The sequence below is a fragment of the Salvia hispanica genome, chromosome 1, assembly GCF_023119035.1.
Source record: "Salvia hispanica cultivar TCC Black 2014 chromosome 1, UniMelb_Shisp_WGS_1.0, whole genome shotgun sequence".
Lineage (NCBI taxonomy): Eukaryota > Viridiplantae > Streptophyta > Magnoliopsida > Lamiales > Lamiaceae > Salvia > Salvia hispanica.
This window is the reverse complement of record NC_062965.1, coordinates 42,352,489-42,371,144: the sequence shown is the minus strand read 5'-3', so window position 1 is coordinate 42,371,144 and position 18,656 is coordinate 42,352,489. Positions and strand designations below refer to the sequence as shown.

At 38.0% G+C, this 18,656-nt stretch overlaps 2 protein-coding genes across 3 annotated transcripts; one reads left to right on the top strand and one right to left on the bottom strand.

The window, feature by feature from the left end:
• Positions 1–1,828: 1,828 nt before the first annotated feature.
• On the top strand, positions 1,829–5,818 carry LOC125222735. Of its 2 annotated transcripts, none has more exons than XM_048125521.1 (4): positions 1,829–2,459; positions 3,103–3,189; positions 3,275–4,688; positions 5,560–5,818. In XM_048125521.1, exons 1-4 carry the CDS (start codon positions 2,082–2,084, stop codon positions 5,562–5,564), a joined length of 1,884 nt encoding a protein of 627 aa, XP_047981478.1. In that variant the 5' UTR covers positions 1,829–2,081; the 3' UTR covers positions 5,565–5,818. The 2 variants fall into 2 exon arrangements, with proteins under 2 accessions (XP_047981478.1, XP_047981469.1); XM_048125512.1 differs by lacking the exon at positions 5,560–5,818 and adding an exon at positions 4,924–5,105.
• On the bottom strand, positions 5,196–8,381 carry LOC125222746 (alcohol dehydrogenase class-3-like). Its single transcript, XM_048125534.1, has 9 exons — positions 8,273–8,381; positions 8,039–8,175; positions 7,480–7,526; positions 7,042–7,367; positions 6,737–6,819; positions 6,589–6,664; positions 5,837–5,994; positions 5,587–5,748; positions 5,196–5,502 (listed from the first exon to the last, which is right to left on the bottom strand). The coding sequence occupies exons 1-9, from the start codon at positions 8,304–8,306 to the stop codon at positions 5,386–5,388; spliced, it is 1,140 nt and encodes a 379-aa protein (XP_047981491.1). The 5' UTR covers positions 8,307–8,381; the 3' UTR covers positions 5,196–5,385.
• Positions 8,382–18,656: the final 10,275 nt, after the last annotated feature.

The window sequence follows — 18,656 nt, the reverse complement described above, 5'->3', positions numbered from 1 at the left end:
GAAGTTGACATTGTATTTGTTAGTGTACGATTGATATTCTATAGATACAAGAGTATGATTGTGATGCTTGTTTAGACACTAGAAAAATAAGTCACAAATTATTAACTTGATAGACTTTTTTTTTACAGAGAGTACGCTCGTTAAGCTTGTTTTAACACTTAAAAAATAGGTCACAAATTATTGACTACAATAATAGGGGCTTGTTGACATTGTTGCTAGTATCAGTTGACATTTATGATATATTCAGTTGATATCAACCTGATTATTGAAATATTGAAATTTTTATAAATTTTAGTATTAAATTTTGTCATCGTAACATATACAATTGAGATGTCATTGGAATCCTTATAAAATTACTTTAATTCTGATATATTTTTTATGAAAAAATAATTTAAATTGAAATAATTATATGCATTCTGAGTTATCGTATATTTGCTAAGAGTTAATTATAATTAGTCTTTCTATTTACTTATTATAATACATAATTACATTTATTTATAATTTCTTTAAACTTTAATTACTAAAGCAGCGTATTAAAGAGATAAACATTTAAACCTTTCACTTACCCCACCTAAAATAAGATTAATTTTTTTTAACTCCCTATATTTAAAATAAATGTAAAAAACTTTTATATTTATACATTAAAAATTGTAATAAAAGTTATCGCATGATTTTATAACAATTCTAGACATTTATATTATACTTTTAAAACTCTCCCACTCCTATATATCTATAGATATAGATGAAATTTTAGTGGCGATTTGAGAGATTTGTAATACAAAAACTATTGTTTAATTATTTCTGAAATAGAAATTTACCCTTGATATGCTGTCTTTAGGGATGTTAATCGGACCAACCCTATTCGGGTTGCGGGTTAATCGGGTTGTGATTTTTCGGGTTATAAAAATTCAATCCTAACCCTAAAAGCTCGGGTTTCGAGCTAGCCCAACGGGTTAATCGGATTGCTACCGATACAATTAATATGCGATCAATCCAATATATAATGATGAAAATTAGTTATATTTATAAAATGTAAAATATTTTATTATGATATATTTGAGATATATGCTTAAACTCAAACATAAACATGATCAAATACTAATATTTGAGATTTGTGCAAAATAAAACATAAACATCAAGAAATTTTAAAGCATGTTTTAGAAATTTAAATAATTTTCTAGTGAATTTGAAGTTTCTAGTTTATTTATCTATTATTATGTTAATAAAAAAATAATATATATTTAATGTATAAAAGTAAAAGATATATTTTTAGTTATCTATATTATAAAATAATCAATGAAGTGTCTAATTAGGAGTCAAATAAATAGAACGATAGAAATTTTACCGAGTTTTCGGGCCAGCCCATTGAGTTTTTGGGTCTAGCCCTAATGGGTTGTGGGTTAATCAGGTGCGGGCTAATCGGGCTGTAATTTTATTGGGTTAGAAATTTTCAACCCTAATCCTATAGATTTGTTGGGCTATTCAGGCCAGCCCATGGGTTACGGGCGACATTGACACCCCTAGCTGTCTTCCATAAAAAGTTGTGAGACATATTTTCATGTTGATATTTCTTTTGAATGGAATGATTTTGTTTTCCTTATGAAATTTCCCTGTATTTTTCTCTCCACCTATTAATTGGTGTGGACATATTTTCATGCTGATTTTTTTTTTTTGAATGGCATGATTTGTTTTCCTTGTGAAATTTCCCTGTATTTTCTCTCCACTTATTAATGGTATAGTATTAATTATGATTGCACATATTTCAACTTTACTCCACTTAAATTGTGTATAATTGGAAAATAATTAATTAGACTTGGTTCTTCGCGAATAAGTAAACGAGTCTTGGTCGGGGAGTTAGTTAGGGTTTCTCCCCTCCAATTTTCCCTCCACATTCATGCAAATAACTGCATTTCTCTCTCTTCTCCTGCATAATTATTCTATATATTTCCCAAATCAGTCACTCTCGATTAAAAATTGTCACTGATATTCTCTGTTTTCATAAACTACAGCAGATTTGAATCGCCCAATTTTTGTTTAAACCACTGTATTGGTGCTTTACGGTTGCTTGTTGAGTGAAAGATATGAGCATTTTCGAATTTCAGTCTGAGAATCCGAGACTTTTCTCCATGGGAAACCAGGCTCCGTCGGTACTGGATTCATGCTCCGACGAGGAGGCGGCTTTCGGCGATAAGGAAGACGGTGATTGGTTGTCGAGGCTACTGGTTGAGGCCGGCGGAAATACAGATGATGATTCCGGCGACGTCGTTTTTGTAAGTGAGCTGTTCCCCAAAATCCGATCTGATTCTGTGAAGGCGCTGGCTAAGGCTGTTGTTGATGACGAAGGTGATGATGATTGTATGGTTTTGGATGGTGACCCTGACAATCCGGTGGTCGCCGTCAATGATAAGGCTGACGGTGGTGATTCCGATGAACTCGAGATTGTTGGTGAGAAGGGTGAGGTGTGCCTTCTCTCTCTCTTTTTTTTTTTTTTTTGCATAATTTACTTATTTTTGCTGACTGTCTACTGATAATTACTCCAATTCTGAAAGTAAGTGAGATAATTGTTACTCTTAAAATTCACATATCATTTATTTATTTTCTTTTGTGGTGTGATTTTGGATTATTTGTGTCTTATGAAACTTATCTCTGCTTCAAATTTGTGATATCATATTTAATTTGCAGAATTTTTTGTTGAGATATTGTTGTTCATATTAATTGGTGATTAAAAAAAGGGCTTTGTGTCCGATGCTAGTGAATATTTGGTGTTTATTATTGGAGAATTATGTATAATTGAACATCATGTTTAGTTTCTAGCAAACCACAGTAATTGCAAATTTATCGACTTCTTGAGTATATCACGAAATACCCTCGACTACAGGCGACGATTCTGAAAATTTTGTAACTACTGCTGCTTAACGTGTACATTAAACTCAGTTAAAGCTTTGGGAACCATAAACGTATGAATTAATGGCTATTTGTTTGGTACATTACAAGGTCTCTGGCATATTGTTTACTAATCTTATCTTGTCTTAGACTCTTAGAAGATACTATGTTGTTCATTTGTACAGATAATAAATGGTTTTCTTATCGTTGCATCTACAGGTGGCGTGCAGGGATTTTCCTCACTCCCGGCATCTTTGTGCTAAGTATCTCTTTGCTTCTACGGCGCATGAAGTCCATTGTGGCCTGGTAATTTCTTTTAGTTTAAAATTTTGATCTGTCTACTGCGGATTATATAGCTTCCATCTTTGATTTATGATTTCCTTAATTTCAGTGTCACTGTTATGTGTGTGACACACTGGCTCCGTGTCTCCATTGGGGCACTGGCGCTAGCAGCACTGAACATTGCCATGCTAGTGATAAAGACGAATATTGGAGAGCAGAGCGGAAGCGTGCAAAGAAAAGTTATAAGCCTTCGGCTGTGCAAAGTACGACTACTACTAGTACTAGGCCGGGGTGTCATCCATCACAACCAAACTCGTTGCCTCAGCATCAGGGTGTTAAGCGTGTCGCGATCCGCCCTTGTGTTCTTTCTTCAGCATTTGGTTTGCCAAATGCCATGAATCGAGAAAGAAGCCAAGTACCTCGGTATCATGCTCCTGAATATAACCCTCAATCAATGTTAGCCCCAGTGCGGTCACACCCTAGAAGTACTAACACTGTTTCTCCAAAGGTTACTCTTATGAATACTCTTATGAACAAACACCACCATGTAGGAGTACAAAATCCTCTGTCCTCCTATCATCCAGTCTTCAAGCGGAACGGGTTAAGTGGGCCTTTCACAAATAATAATCACGCGCATGGGTCTCAATTATCTAGAGACCCACCTCTGAACAGGCACCCTGCGTTCCAGGCTCCTGTCACAAATGGCCGCCATGACGCAAATCAGCTTATGTATGGAAGTCCGGCTGCTGGATTACCTTCTCGCTACCTGCCTTCTGAAGCTCAGATAACCTCCCAGCCAATTCTCAGCCGTCGGAATCGTACTTACATACCACACCAATCTCAAATGCCTTCTCAACCATCTGTGAGTGGAAGCTCTTTGGGGTCACCACCATTGCAACCCTACCAATGTACCGAACCAAGTGTGGGATATGTCACGAAGTCCACTGTCCCTCAACCCTATATTGCATATGCACCCGACAACCATGCACCTTATCAGACTGTTGGTCACTGGCAGTTGGATGCTGGCAATACTTTGCCGGATCAATTGCATTCAAGATCCACAATATCCGCTCAACTGCAAAAGCAAAACAATCCTACTTCCATGTTCACATGTGTCCAAAATGATGTCCAGCATCAGTATCATACTCAAAGTGGTATTGGTTCAAATCCAGCAGATATTGTCCTCTTTCGTGATTCCTTTGTCGGCCATGGCAATATGCAGAGTCATGCGGCGAATGGGGCACTGGCTGGGACATCACAAGCACAAACTATACAACATGATTGGCCAAGCATGACAACGCCTTTGGGTGTGGACAATCCCCCTCAACAGAATGCTGAAGTAGCTGCTTATTCCTCCACAATAGATGTTGCTGACTACCAGTTTCCTGAAAGTAGAGAACCTGACTCGTTCCAACTTCAATTTCTTGGCAATTCGATGTTCGGAAATCAATCAGTTATAGGGGCTGTGGAAGCTGCTGCTTCACCTAATGTATACTCATCAGAAACTGCTTTTGCAGATACCGGTACGCTATTTGATTTTTGAAGTTTTCATGATCCATCGCTGACCAAAATGGGAACCATATTTTTTTCTGATGATGGTAGTATAGTCTGCTCGATTCTTTGCATTCTCTTCATGTAAATTAAGCACCAGGTTTTCTGTATAGTAGGAATTTTGTCCATCCCACTTTAGTTTTATTTTAATATAGAATTGTAGTCAACTGTTTTTATCTCTGATGAGAGCATAATCTTGAAATGAAGTTGGCTAAGGATTACTGGGTATTCACTTGGGCAGTTTCTTGGAAATTCATCGATATCAAGAGCTTGCTATATATGTTCTGCTGTGGCCCCTTACAAGTTTATTTTTGCAAAGAAATAGTATCGCATTTGAGATCATAATTTGTACATATCAGAGCTTTATCTATCAGCATATTTGGGCATTTTTCTTTGTTATCCCACTAGGTTTATAGCTTGTCAAATTTATGTTGGAAAATTTACTTAATGCTCTATCTTACAGAGCCATAGACAATGTGTGCATGAAAATTCAAAGCTTTATTGCATAATTGCCAGCATTCAGTTGTTGATGGTGAAAACAGTGTCTTAGAAAGCGTAGGGTGGTAATAAACAGAAAGCATCAACCACAGTAATAAAAGGAGACACTCAAATAAACGACAGCTCGTACTGAAGGCAGGCGCCATTTTTTAACTACAGCACGTGGAACCATTATACAAACATGTCAAGCACAACACGAAGGCACATTCCTTCGTGCATCATATCGAAGGCTTTGTTGATCTCAGGCAGTGTAGAATTGTGGGTGATGTACTCATCAACCTTGATTTCCTGAAAGAAGAGCAAGCAGAATGTGGGAAGGGCTGACTAGATTAAATTATCTGACAGATTAAGGAGAGCGGAGAATGCACTCACTTTCTTTAGATACTTGTCGACAAGCAAAGGTACTTGTGAGCGACTCTTGAAACCACCAAATGCTGTGCCCTTCCAGACACGGCCAGTCACCAGCTGAAAAGGACGTGTGGAGATCTCTTGACCAGAAGCTGCAACGCCCACAATAACTGATGTTCCCCAACCCTAAAAGTTTTGTACAAACGATCAGTAATTCGTGCATCTTTATATGATAACATATAATTTTGTGGCGTTATAATACCTAGTTACCTACCTTATGGCAGCATTCTAAAGCAGCCCTCATTACATCAACATTGCCAATGCATTCAAAACTATAGTCAACACCACCATCTGTTAGATCCACAATGACCTGCTGGATTGGTTTCTCGTGATCCTTTGGGTTGAGGAACTCGGTCACACCAAAGTCCTTTGCTGTGCATCACAATTTACAGCAAGATCAGGAATAAAAAAGTTAGAACTTTTGTTAGCACTGGTTTACTTTTCCTAGTAATTATATTAGTATTGAGACACAAACATTTCCCCTCAATATTTTTTTTGTATTCTAGAACTAGAGCTAGCGTTATGAGACTCTAGACCAAACGACAAGGATTTATATTTGCATCTTTTTTTTAATGGAAGATAGTTTTGCATTAGAAGAAGTCTGTAGGACACCATTAAGCACACGATGACTTAACATATTAAAGCTACAAAGGCACACAAGATTTTTTAAATTTTGATTAGTAAAAACAGGTCAGTTTCTTGTCCCGTATGTCTCTTGATATGCAACTTCGCTTATAGCATGAGAAAAATCTGAAGTAACATTTACTTTATCTTTGCCAGAAGAAATAAAGACCTGAATTCTCAGTTTTACATGAACTTTTTTACATACCAAGCACATGTCTACAACAAGAGCAAAACACTCTTAGCATCAATAAATATCATGCCGTGGAAATCTAATTGATTGCATAAGAAATTAGTGGTATGGTACTATATGTATTTATTGGGATGGTGAAGAAGGTGGAGTACCTCTATCAAACTTTTTCGTGTCAATATCGATCCCTATGATACGGGAAGCTCCAGCAGCTTTTGCACCCTCTGCTACCTGAATCAGAAGTATTCATCATATTCTTTGTATGATCAAGCCAAGAAGTCAATCATACTAAAGAAAACTCACAGCAAGTCCAACAGTGCCAAGACCAAATACAGCAACTATGGAACCTTGTTCGACTTTTGCAGTATTCCAAACAGCTCCAAGACCTATAAGAAATTAATCATGCACAGAGATTAAATATTGATGGCTGAGGTATGTTACACATAGGAGTTTGTTAAGTTCGCCAGAAGAAAGACTTCATGAATCGTGAATACTACATTAATCAGGTAGGGTCAAGAGTGTAACGCACGCAATCAAACTGATTGTCTGACCCTTTACATCGATAACTTATTGATATTCAACCACCAGATTATGTGAAAGATGCTTGCCTGTTGGAACACCACAACCAAGCAGACACACTTTCTCCAATGGTGCTACAGGGTCAATCTTGGCAACGCTAACATCATGAACAACAGTGTACTGACTAAACGTTGATGTGCCCATGAAATGATAGATAGGTTTTCCATTGATTGAAAAGCGGCTCTTGCGGTCATTCAGCATAACACCAACTCCAGTAGCTACCCTGACTTTCCCACAGAGATTTGTCTTACCAGATTTGCAAAACTTGCATTCCTTGCACTCAGCCTGATAACAGGGAATGACATGATCGCCCACTTGAACTTCAGTCACGCCTTCACCAACACTCTCAACTATCCTGAGATCCCAAAAGCAAAATGTATCCAATGCTATGTCATATTGCTGACATAAGCAAAGTCAGAAAAGCTAATAGTTCTTTAAAAAAGTACTTCTAGCATTTAACAACATACCCAGCAGCTTCATGACCAAGGATGCACGGGAAGAGACCTTCAGGATCCTGCAACGAAGATAATAAAAAGATCAGGTTTGCTGTCGGTATGATTGTGCTGGTAATTTATTGTATTCAAACACAACACTGATAACGATCCAAATCACCTTTAAATAGCACTCCCTCCGTCTCACCGCAAGTGATTGATTTCACTTTTTAGCTAAAAACAAAACATCTAGTCTCTCTTACTTTATTTTCTCATTCTTTATTCACTTTTATCTCTACTACTTTATCATCTCTGTTACTTATTTAAATATCATTTTCTTAAGTCTCGTGCTTATCAGACTAGATACACCCAAATTGAGAGAACACAAATGATACTTCACTAGAGTATATACCTATTGAAAAAGTTCAACTTCCTCTTTACTTCACAGAAAACACATATTCACACATATGAACAGAATATACTCATAAATTTCACATTTAGGATCAAATTGAATAAACTCCTTATGAATCCTTGTAAAATGAATGTGTAATTGAGTAGCATTTTCCTCCAGATCGGCGTGAACAGTAGGGATTACCTTGCCGCTCCAGGTGTAGGCATCTGTGTGACAGAGAGCGGTAAAGAGGATTTTGATCCTGACTTCTCCGGCTTGCGGCGGCGCCACCTGCACCTCTTCGATCACCAGAGGTTTATTGGGTTCCCAGGCCACCGCCGCTACAAATATTAGTAAAAGAAAAGGGGAAAAGTAATCAATCAACAAAACACTCAATTGATAAGCAGAGAAACACAAGGAAATCGAAGAGATGGATACCTTTGCAAGTAATGACTTGACCTAGAGTAGCCATTGGAGGAGAATGAGATTGACAAATTCACAGGCGCAGATAGCAATGAAATTATGCTGTATATTTTTTTTATAAATTCAAAACATTTTATACTCCACTATTTTAAATTATTTTGTATGTATAGTATAATTATCTGTTTATTTAAAATATTTTGTATGCATAGTATAATTAGGGATGTCAATCGGGTCGGCCCACCGAGTTTCGGGCCGACCCTATTCGGGTTGCGGGTCAATCGGGTGCGGGCTAGTTGGGTTGTGATTTCTTTCGGGTTATAAAAGTTCAACCCTAACCCTAAAAGGTCGGGTTTCGGGCTAGCCCAACGGGTTAATCGGGTTGGTACCGATAATATTAATATGCGATCAATCCAATGAATAATGATGAAAAATAGTTATATTCATAAAATGTAAAATATTTAACTATGATAAATTTGAGATATATGTTTAAACTCAATCATAAACATGATCAAATACTAATATTTGAGATATTTCGATAAATTTTAATGAATGTTTTAGAAATTTAAATAATTTTTTTTTTGTAAATTTGAAGTTTTTAATTTATTTATCAATTATTATATTAATAAAAATTAAATATATAATTTGTATATTTAATATAAAATTGAAAGTTATTTTTTTTAGTTATTTATATTATAAAATTAATCAATAAAGTGTCAAATTAGGAGTAAAAAATAGAATAATAGAAATTTTATCGGGTTTTTGGGTCTGACCCTAACGGGTTGCGGGTTGATCGGGTGTGGGCTAATCAGGTTTTAATTTTATCGGACGATAAATTTTCGACCCTAACCCTATAAATTTGGCGGACTATTTGGGCCAGCCCACCGATTGCAGGCTACACTGAAATCCCTAAGTATAATTATCTGTCAATACTACTTTTAATTTTGGTTCGTAGAGTGTGTGTTCAAACAGTCAATACTACACGCATTTTTCATTTTAATAGTATAAATTTAACATGATTAATTAGTGTAGAATTGTTAGTGCAATAAGAGTATAAGACAGACACTTAATTAAGTGAATGTTTTAACTAAATATCATAATTTTTCCTAAAATAAAAATAATACAAATAATTTGAGACAGTTCAAAAACAAAATGTGCAAGTACTTGCATGAGACAGATAGATTGCATGAGACAGAGAGAGTACACAACAAAAAATAATTTCATATTTTTTTTAGTGTAACCAATAAAATTAGTCTTAATACTAAAATCAATTTATTATCCACTTTCTATCTTTCTTTTACTTCCGTATTTTTTCCTCTTCGTACCTATTACCATATAAATCATATAACATCCTAAGTTTGAATGTACAAAATATTTATAAAAAAGAGTGAACTGCATGAAATGCCCCTAATATTTGCGGTTATTGCACCAGTGCCCCCTAACAAAAAAAATACCATTATACGGGTCTAACATTTAATACAATCACATACCAAGTTTTTTCGGACCAAAACGCCCTCAGGCCCTTAAAGGGCATTCTCGTCACTTACACACACTGCTCTGACGCCGCCTCTGCATGGCACTGCAACATGCACTGTAGTTGCTGACAAACTAGGCATGATATGACACAAAATGTCATATCTTCCATCCTCTCTCCCTCGAAAATGCCAGAGTTGTTTCGCCTCTTCGCCTCCTACACGCCACCTATACCAAGACTTGCATTGAAATGTTTCTAAAATTAATCTTCCCTCCAAATCACTTTTCCTATTTCTTTTGCGCTCTCTTCTCTCTCCACTCCATTTCACTCTATTTTCTCCATTTCTTTCAACCCATTTTTGTTCCATTTGAGTCGCCGTTTTCATCTAACCTATTTCATCATGCCGCTGAAACGGAACCGAGGTGGTTCCTCTGGAGCGTCGTCCTCTCGGAAGCGAGGTGGTTCCTCTGGAGCGTCGTCCTCCCGGGGTCGCTCACGGCGGAAAACGCAATCTAGCCGCGCACCGGCACCGGAACGACGTAGACCCAGAGACATGGGACATCCGCGATCCTGAATTGGATTTCTTTGTCCCAGAAACAGAATACAGTAAGTTTTCTTCTAAAATTTCACAAATCGTTCAATAAAATTTCACAACTCGTTCACTAGATTCAAGCTGTGATTTAGGGTTCCGAAATAGAAAATTTTGGGAATTTGTTTTGATGTCGTGGCATTTGGTGAATTGGTTTAATTTTGATTTTTTTTATATCTTAACTCCCTAACCCTAAACCATAACAGAGGTTCATGGTTTAATTTTGAATTTTTTTTGTTGTAAACTCCCTAAACCCTTACAGAGGACTATCCCGAGAGGTTCTCGGTTGCTTTACACCACCGGGGTGCGATCTGCGAAATCAATAAACAGAAGAAGTATTGTGGGGGTCTTTTGACATTCTTTGACTTTTGCAACATAACCTGCTTTGACTTCTTGGATCACTCAAGTATGGTGCTAAAGTTGAAGTACGATATGAAAACTGTTTGTGAGTTTTATTACTGCCATCCGAAGTACAGTGATAAGTGTATGGGCATTGACATAGGAGGCTCGTTGATGCCCCTTATTGAGGAACCACATCTAACTGGTTTTCTCCAAGTGGCGGCTACTAGCACAAAGCTAGTTCACCTTTACGTCGTCGAGATTACGCGGGCAGCCGCCTTACTGAAGCAGCGTAAGGAAAAAGCGGAGGAGTATCTCAAATATCGTAAAGTTTGCAAAAAATCCGGAGTGGTCATTGAAGAGATTGAGGAACCTGATCTAGTTGTGCCAAGGCCTCTTAAACGGAAAAGGAATAGGGAGCAGCAGGATCAGGGAAAGGGGAAGCAGCAGCATCAGGGAAAGGGGAAGCCATTGATGATTGAGTGGTACCCAAGGGATATTGAGTTCGAACAATATCTTACCGAGAGTTTAAAAGACGCCCGTCGGCAATGGAAAAAGGACGATGAGGCTGCTGCTGCTAAGAAATTGATGGAAGAGGAGGCTACTGCTAAGAATTTGATGCACGCTTTTGATTCATGTAGTAGTGAAAAAGGAGCCCAACCCGAATCTGCTATGATTGATGTTGAAGACAATGATGTATCAGTTGGGGTTGTTGTACAAGGAGATGTCCATGCATGCGTGCCAGAGGTATAATAATGTCTGTGATTACATACTTAAATATTGAGGGTTGTTGTGATTCATTCTTTTATGTTTTGTGGATTGTAATGTAGGATGTCCCAATACCAAGAGATCAATCAGAACCAAGGGATGTACAACATGATGTTGAAGCCATGGACGAAGTTAGTGTAGTTGAAGGAGATGGTGACGGTTGCATATCAGAGGTTGCAACACAACTTGCAACGTAGGTGCAACACAATTTGCAACTACGCTTGTTATGTATATATTAAATTCAATGTTTGGTATTCGGTTCTGATTTATGTGTTGTGCACTGTAGGTTTTTATTCAAAGGCCGCCAGTGACAGATGAACATCCAATGCGAAGTCCTCCAAACGATGATCCACGTGATGAAGTTATTGCAGTGGATGACCAAGTTATAGACTCAATGGATACAGAAGCCCACGCTTCCATGGCAGAGGTAGTAAAAACATTACTTGCAACTACGTTTGTGATTATATAGAATGTTTGGTTGTTTGGTCTTCGTTTGTGATTTTGAAATATGTTTGGTCTTGGTTTGTGATATATGTTTTCTGGACTTTTGTTGATTGTAGGTTGTTATTCCAAGGCTGCCAGTATCAGATGAACACGTGGTTCCAATTCCTTCAACCGTGAATTCAAGTGACAAAGTTACAGACTCAGTGGAAAAGCCCAGTGTAGAAGAGGATGTGTACCAACCGACCATCGAGTTTTCAGAGGAACTGCAGTTGGAAGTTCCCATCATAGAGGACATGACGGATGAAATGTTAATGTCAGAAGTTGAACGTGATGTGCAACATGGAGCTCCAACGGCATAAGTGTCTGATGATGCGTCTGAAGTAGCACACCTGCTGTACCGGTACCGGAAGTCATTGAGGAGCCCGAAGTAGTACCTTCTGATGATATATACATTCCATCATTTGACTATGTTCCGGACAGCTGCCATCTCCATAACGAGGGACCTCCGACTGATGATGAAGATGACGAGATCGACCATTTTATATTGTTGGCAAACATGTGCCGAGATGAGCAGTTATTTACATGTTATTATGAATAAATTTTCCAACAATAGCATGCTGTAAATGAAGAGTAGGAACAAGTGCCGGTTGAAGGTGAAGAGCCGGCGGAAGGTGAAGACCGGCCGGAGGCAGGGTCGAAACGGCGGAGGAAGTATTCGCCGGTCGTGGAGAAGATGAACAAGGCAGATAACCCACTTTGCGATGATGAAAATGCAGAGGAGCTACAAGATCTTGAAGATCTTGACGATCTTGAGGATTTGGAGGGTTTAAAGAGGAAAGGTATTAAGTATACCCCGTTCAAGCTCTAGCGAAATGAGCTTCCATTGTGGAGGCCCGGTAATGTGTTGAAGGACATAGATTTCTTTTATGAAGTGTTGCGACAGTACGCTATCATGACCAGACGCCGAGTTCATGTGAAAAAAAATGACGGCGACAAACTTCGTGTCGTGTGTAAGGGGCAAGGCTGTGAGTGGTATGTGTACTTGAGGAAGCTCGAAACACACAACAGACATGATTATGTGGTGATGAACATGCAACGGGATCACGCTCACACATGATCTCAAGTTCTGGATCAGAGATGGCTCACAGCAAAGTGGCTAGGTGAGCGTTACATGGAGAAGATCAAAGACAACCCACACATTCCACTCGCAGCTATACGGCAGTGTGTCGACGAAGATTTTGGCTTGATGATCGGTAGGATGAAAGCATATCGAGCCAGAGAGCACGCACTGGAAGGCATATTCGGCTCTGCGACACCCCAATACAGGAACTTGTTCTACTATAAGGCTGAATTGGAACGGACACACCCTAATTCCAGCGTGCATGTACACTACGAGAATATGAGGGATCCTGGCGCCGTATGCCCGAGATTCATGAGGTTCTATTGTTGTCTGGGACCATTGAAGAAGGGGTGGATGCATTTTTGTCGTCCCATTATCTTTGTTTCTTGCGAAGAATGTATAGAGGACAACTCATGACAGCAATGGGAATTGATCCTAACAATGGCTGGTGGCCGATTTCTTGGGCAGTGACTGAGGCAGAGGGCTACGTCTAGTGGAAATGGTTTCTAGAATACTTGTCTGAAGACCTAGACTTGCATGCGAATGGCCCAAGATATGTGTTTATGTCTGACCAACAAAAGGTTTGTGTTATGTGATTTCATCAGTACTTATATACTTCGATTGTAATTAAAGTTTAATACTTTAACTCTAACTGTGATTTATTTTGCACTTGGTGGCAGGGTCTTGCAAAAGTGATTGCTGAGGATTTCGCACAGAGCGAACATCGCTTTTGTGTGCAGCAAATCTACAACAATTTCAAGAAGAGATTCGTCGGGGAGAATTTCAAGGACCGGTTGTGGGAGATTGATGGATGCTTTGCGGGTTGAGTATCCCCAAGCACATCACTGGCCTACTGGGGTTGCTCACAAAGAACAATGGGTGAAGGCCTATTTCTCCCCGCATACTTGTTGTGATGTGCTCCTCAACAATATTTGCGAGACATTCAATTCAAAGGTTGCATTGGCTCGAGAGAAAGCTATTATCAGTATGTTGGAGGACATTCGGGCGAGTCAGATGGAAAGGATTCAGATCAGAGGCCAGTGGATCAAGAACTACGACCACGTAGTCCCTCCTGTTATCAAGGAGATTATGGATAAGTTGTACGCGGGGGCTTCTTCGTGGAGAGCTACATGGAACGGAGAAGCTTCTTACCAAGTATCAGGCCCTCTGGCCAATATGTTGTGAACATGCGGGATTTTACATGCTCGTGCAGACAGCGGCAGCTAACCGGAATCCCGTGCACTCATGCTATCGCTGTAATTAACAAGAATGGCGAGGATGTCACGCGTTACGTCTCCCGATATTATTTGAAGTCCACGATGATGATCCTGTACGAGAATGTGCTATACCCGATCAATGGGGTGGACAATTGGCCAAAGAGTTCTGAGGTTGGATTCGAACTGGCGCCCCCAAGGACTAAGCGTAAGTTTGAGTATGCCTATGAGTATTATTTTTTATTACTCTAGTGAAGGCTAACTCAAGGGACACACGAGTTTATTAAGCTAAGCAATCACATATGGGGATGAAATTAATTAAAGATCAAGTACGCAGCATAGACATTATGGTGAAAAAGATATTATCAGAGAACAACCAAGCAGATTTTTCTTTCACTTAGTGAAATGAATGGTAGTTCGATATATCTAGTACAAAGACCTACTTTGAGTATAAGTGGGAGAGTTTTTGGCAGTGGGTATACTCGAAAGCATGTTTTGAGTATAAGTGGGAGATTGTTAGGTTTGATATACTGAAAAGCATGTTTCGAGCAAGTTTCGCGCGAATAGAATCTTGCTTGTATACGTAAAACTCTACAATCCACTTTTAACCCGATTCAGTATTATTCGAGCAGTTCTCGCACGAATAGAATCACTATTATTATTACATTGTGTTTGCTTGTGCATTTATAAGATGTTTTATAAACATTTAAATGTATAAGAAGCAAACAAAGTCTAAGTCTTTTGCTTAGTAGACCGGTTGTGGGCGGCGTCCACTTTAAGGTAACACGGTCAGATCTATGCAATGCTTTGCAAAAGAAAAAGAAGAAATTCACAACCTAGATAGGCTTAGACTACCTATCGTGAAAGGTTGCAATGTCAGTCCGCATATTTCTAAGCCTTATTGAAATAAGATGACATTGGTGTGGTATAGCACTAAACGGATCTAACAGCAAGACGTGTCTTTATGCTATCTACTGAAAGACTAGGTCTTGATAAAATATTATTTCTTAATCTACATATGTTAGTATTGAGCATACGGTATTGATTATGCACTACTTTGACTTATCAAATGGTGCGGGTTTTTCGCAACCCAATAATCCTGATATATTGGGTAGTGGTGATTAATTTCTAGCGGTGCTAGGATTGCTATTATGTTGAATCGTGCGCGAGGTGAGTCTCGTTTGATAATGTCCTCAAGAGGAGCTTGAACAAGGTTTTATTATTCGGAAAACTGGCCAGTTGGAGTTTTATTACTCTATGAATAATAAATAAGTGTTTCTTGCTAAGTCCACTCTTGGAATTAATAAGATATTAATTAAGTCCATAGAAAACATTAATTAATTAATGGACATTTATATCTTAAGTGCGGGAAATAAATAATATAAATAACGGAAACCCGAATTACTTGTAATTTTGGATTTGGATGGGGAGAGTTCAATATTACTTCTGTAGTGGCTGCTCGTAATATTCCAATATAAGCTTGTATTAAATTGTGGGTTCAACTTAATTAGTAAAAAGGCTAATTGGGGGAGCCCATATCCAAAACCTTCCATAGATCCCTGTCTGGGCCCAAAAGGAACTTAATATAAATAGGAGAATAAAGGAGGCAAAATAATCATTATTTCATTCACATGAAATTTTCGTCCCTTCTCTCTAGGAAGGAGAACGGAATTTTCAGCTCCTCCTCCGTGAGGAATTTTCTGTCTTCTTTATTCGATTCCTAGTATTTTGATAAGATCACCCCACCCTGATATCGAGATACAGTTCGGGAACCAGAGAGAAGATCCGTGGTCTAGTATCGAAGATCATCACGTGGAGAAGGCGCGAGCAATCGACGATTCTTTGGAGAATCAAATCGGTAACCCTAAACCGTAGAATTCATGTTTTAGGATTTATACTTTCTATGAGCATGAATTATTTGCGTTCTAGCATGCAACTTCCGCTGTGTAAGGGGCACCAAACCCCAACTTGTTAGAGTTTGTATACTAGAAATCACGTTTCGAGTGATTGAATACTGTAAAACTCTTATTTTATTTTCCAATGAATAAAACAGATTATTTTTGTCATAATGTTGTTATGTTTTACATTTAATGGATGTTAATGCATGTTTAAATGTATAAGTTAACTTAACAAAGTCTAAGTCTTTGTTTTAGTAGACCGGTTGTGGGCGTCGTCCACTTTAAGGTAACACGGTCAGTTCTAAACAAAGAAAAAGATGAATTTCACAACCTAGATGGAATTTGACTATCCATCGAGAAAGGTTGCAATGTCAGTCCGCATATTTCTAAGCCTTACTGAAATAAGATGACATTGGTGTGGTATAGCACTGAACGGATCTAACAGCAAGACTTGTCCTTAGGCTATCTACTGAAAGGCGAGGTCTTGATAAATATTTGTTTCTTAATCAATGTAGGTTAGCATTGAGCATACGGTATTGATTATGCATTACTTTGACTTATCAAATGGTGCGGGTTTTTCGTAACCCAATTATCCTGATATATTGGGTAGTGGTGATCAATATCTAGCGGTGCTAGGATTGCTATTATATTGAATCGTGCGCGAGGTGAGTCTCGTTTGATAATGTCCTCAAGAGGAGCGCGAAACAAGGTTTTATTATTCGGAACCTAGCTAGTTGGAGTTTGATTACTCTATGAATAATAAATAAGCGTTTCATGCTAAGTCCACTCTTGGAATTAATAAGAAGTTAATTAATTAAGTCAATAGCAGACATTAATTAATTAATGGACATTTTAATCTTAAGCGCGGGAAATGAAAGTTAAACGGAAACCCGGATTACTTGTAATTTCGGATTTGGATGGGGAGAGTTCAATATTACTTCTGTAGTGGCTGCTCGTAATATTCCAATTATAACTTATATTAAATTGTGGGTTCAATTTAATTAGTAAAAAGTAAATTGGATGAGCCCATATCCAAAACCTTCCATAGATCCCTGTCTGGGCCCAAAAGGAACTTAATATAAATAGGAGAATAAAGGAGACAGAAATAACACAATTTTATTTCATAAAATTTTTGAAAATTTTCGGCCCCCTAGCTGAAGGAGATTTCGAATTCCACTCCTATTCCCAAAAGGATTTCTTCTGTCTTCTTTATTTAAGTCCTAGTATTCTAGTAAGATCAGCCCACACTGATATTGGAATACAGTTCGGGAACCAGAGAGAAGATTTGTGGTCTAGTATTCAAAGCATCACGTGGAGAAGGAGCTAGCCATCTTCAATTCTTTGGAGAATTAATTAGGTATTTTTCTGCTCCGTAGAAAAGCATGTTTTAGGTTTCAATATTCTTAAAGCATGATTAATTCAAGTTATGAGCATGATACATGTGATAATTACGCGAATAGATTTTGTCTAAATAATCTGCTAAATAGATCTGATTATTATGTGATTTATTGGTGTGATTAATAATTGTAAAATTATGATAATCAAGTTCAACACCGCAAGTCACAACTTCCATTAACCAAGAACAATTACCTAGTGTAACAACAATTCCAGAAACTTCAACTAATACTCCAGATATTGTAGTGCCGCGCCGCAGTGGGAGGGTCTCTCATGAGCCCGATAGATACATTGGTTTGGGTGAGTGCATGGATCACTCCTCGGACAACAATGTACTTGAACATATATACTAAAAAGCATTTTTCGAGTTTTTGAATTTGATAAATTGCTTGTATATTGTAAACACTCTTCATTTAATGAGAATAATAAATGTTTTCTTCACACTGTGTATTTTACTTTAATGGGTATTGACCGTATTTAATTATATATTAAATTATATAATTAAAACGCCGGAAAGTAAAATCAGTCTAAGTCTTCTACATTGAAGGTTGGGTCGTGGAACAGGTCATCACAGTAGGTGGCCCAACCGGTACCTTGTAGAAGTAAAACTTTTTCACAACCTAGATAGGCTTTGGCTACCTATCGTGAAAGGTTGCAGTGTCCATCCGAAAGTCGTCTTTACCTTGAGAATGACTAGTGACACTGGTGTGGTATAGCATTGAATGGATCTAAAGTATAGACACGTCTTTGTTGCTATCTACTGTAAGACGATGTCTTGGAGATTTAATATTTCCTAATCTTTGTAATAATATAGGACACACGTTATTTAATCATACGCTGCTTTGACTTATCAATAGGTGCGGGTTTTTCGTAACCCAATATTCCTGATATCTTGGGTAGTAGTAATTAATAACTAGAATGGTGTCAGTTTTATTATTACATTGAATCGTGTGCCTGCGCGGTTTGACTATATCCCCAAGAGGTGTTCGAGAGAAGTTCTATTATTCGGAAACCCGGCCGGTTTGGATTTAATCCAAGAATAAATAGAAAAGGAAAAGTATATTTTTAATATACATCTCGTACTAGACAAACTCTTGGAAATAAAGATATTAATTAATTTAAAGTCTATAGCAGACTACAAATTAATTAATGGATATAGAA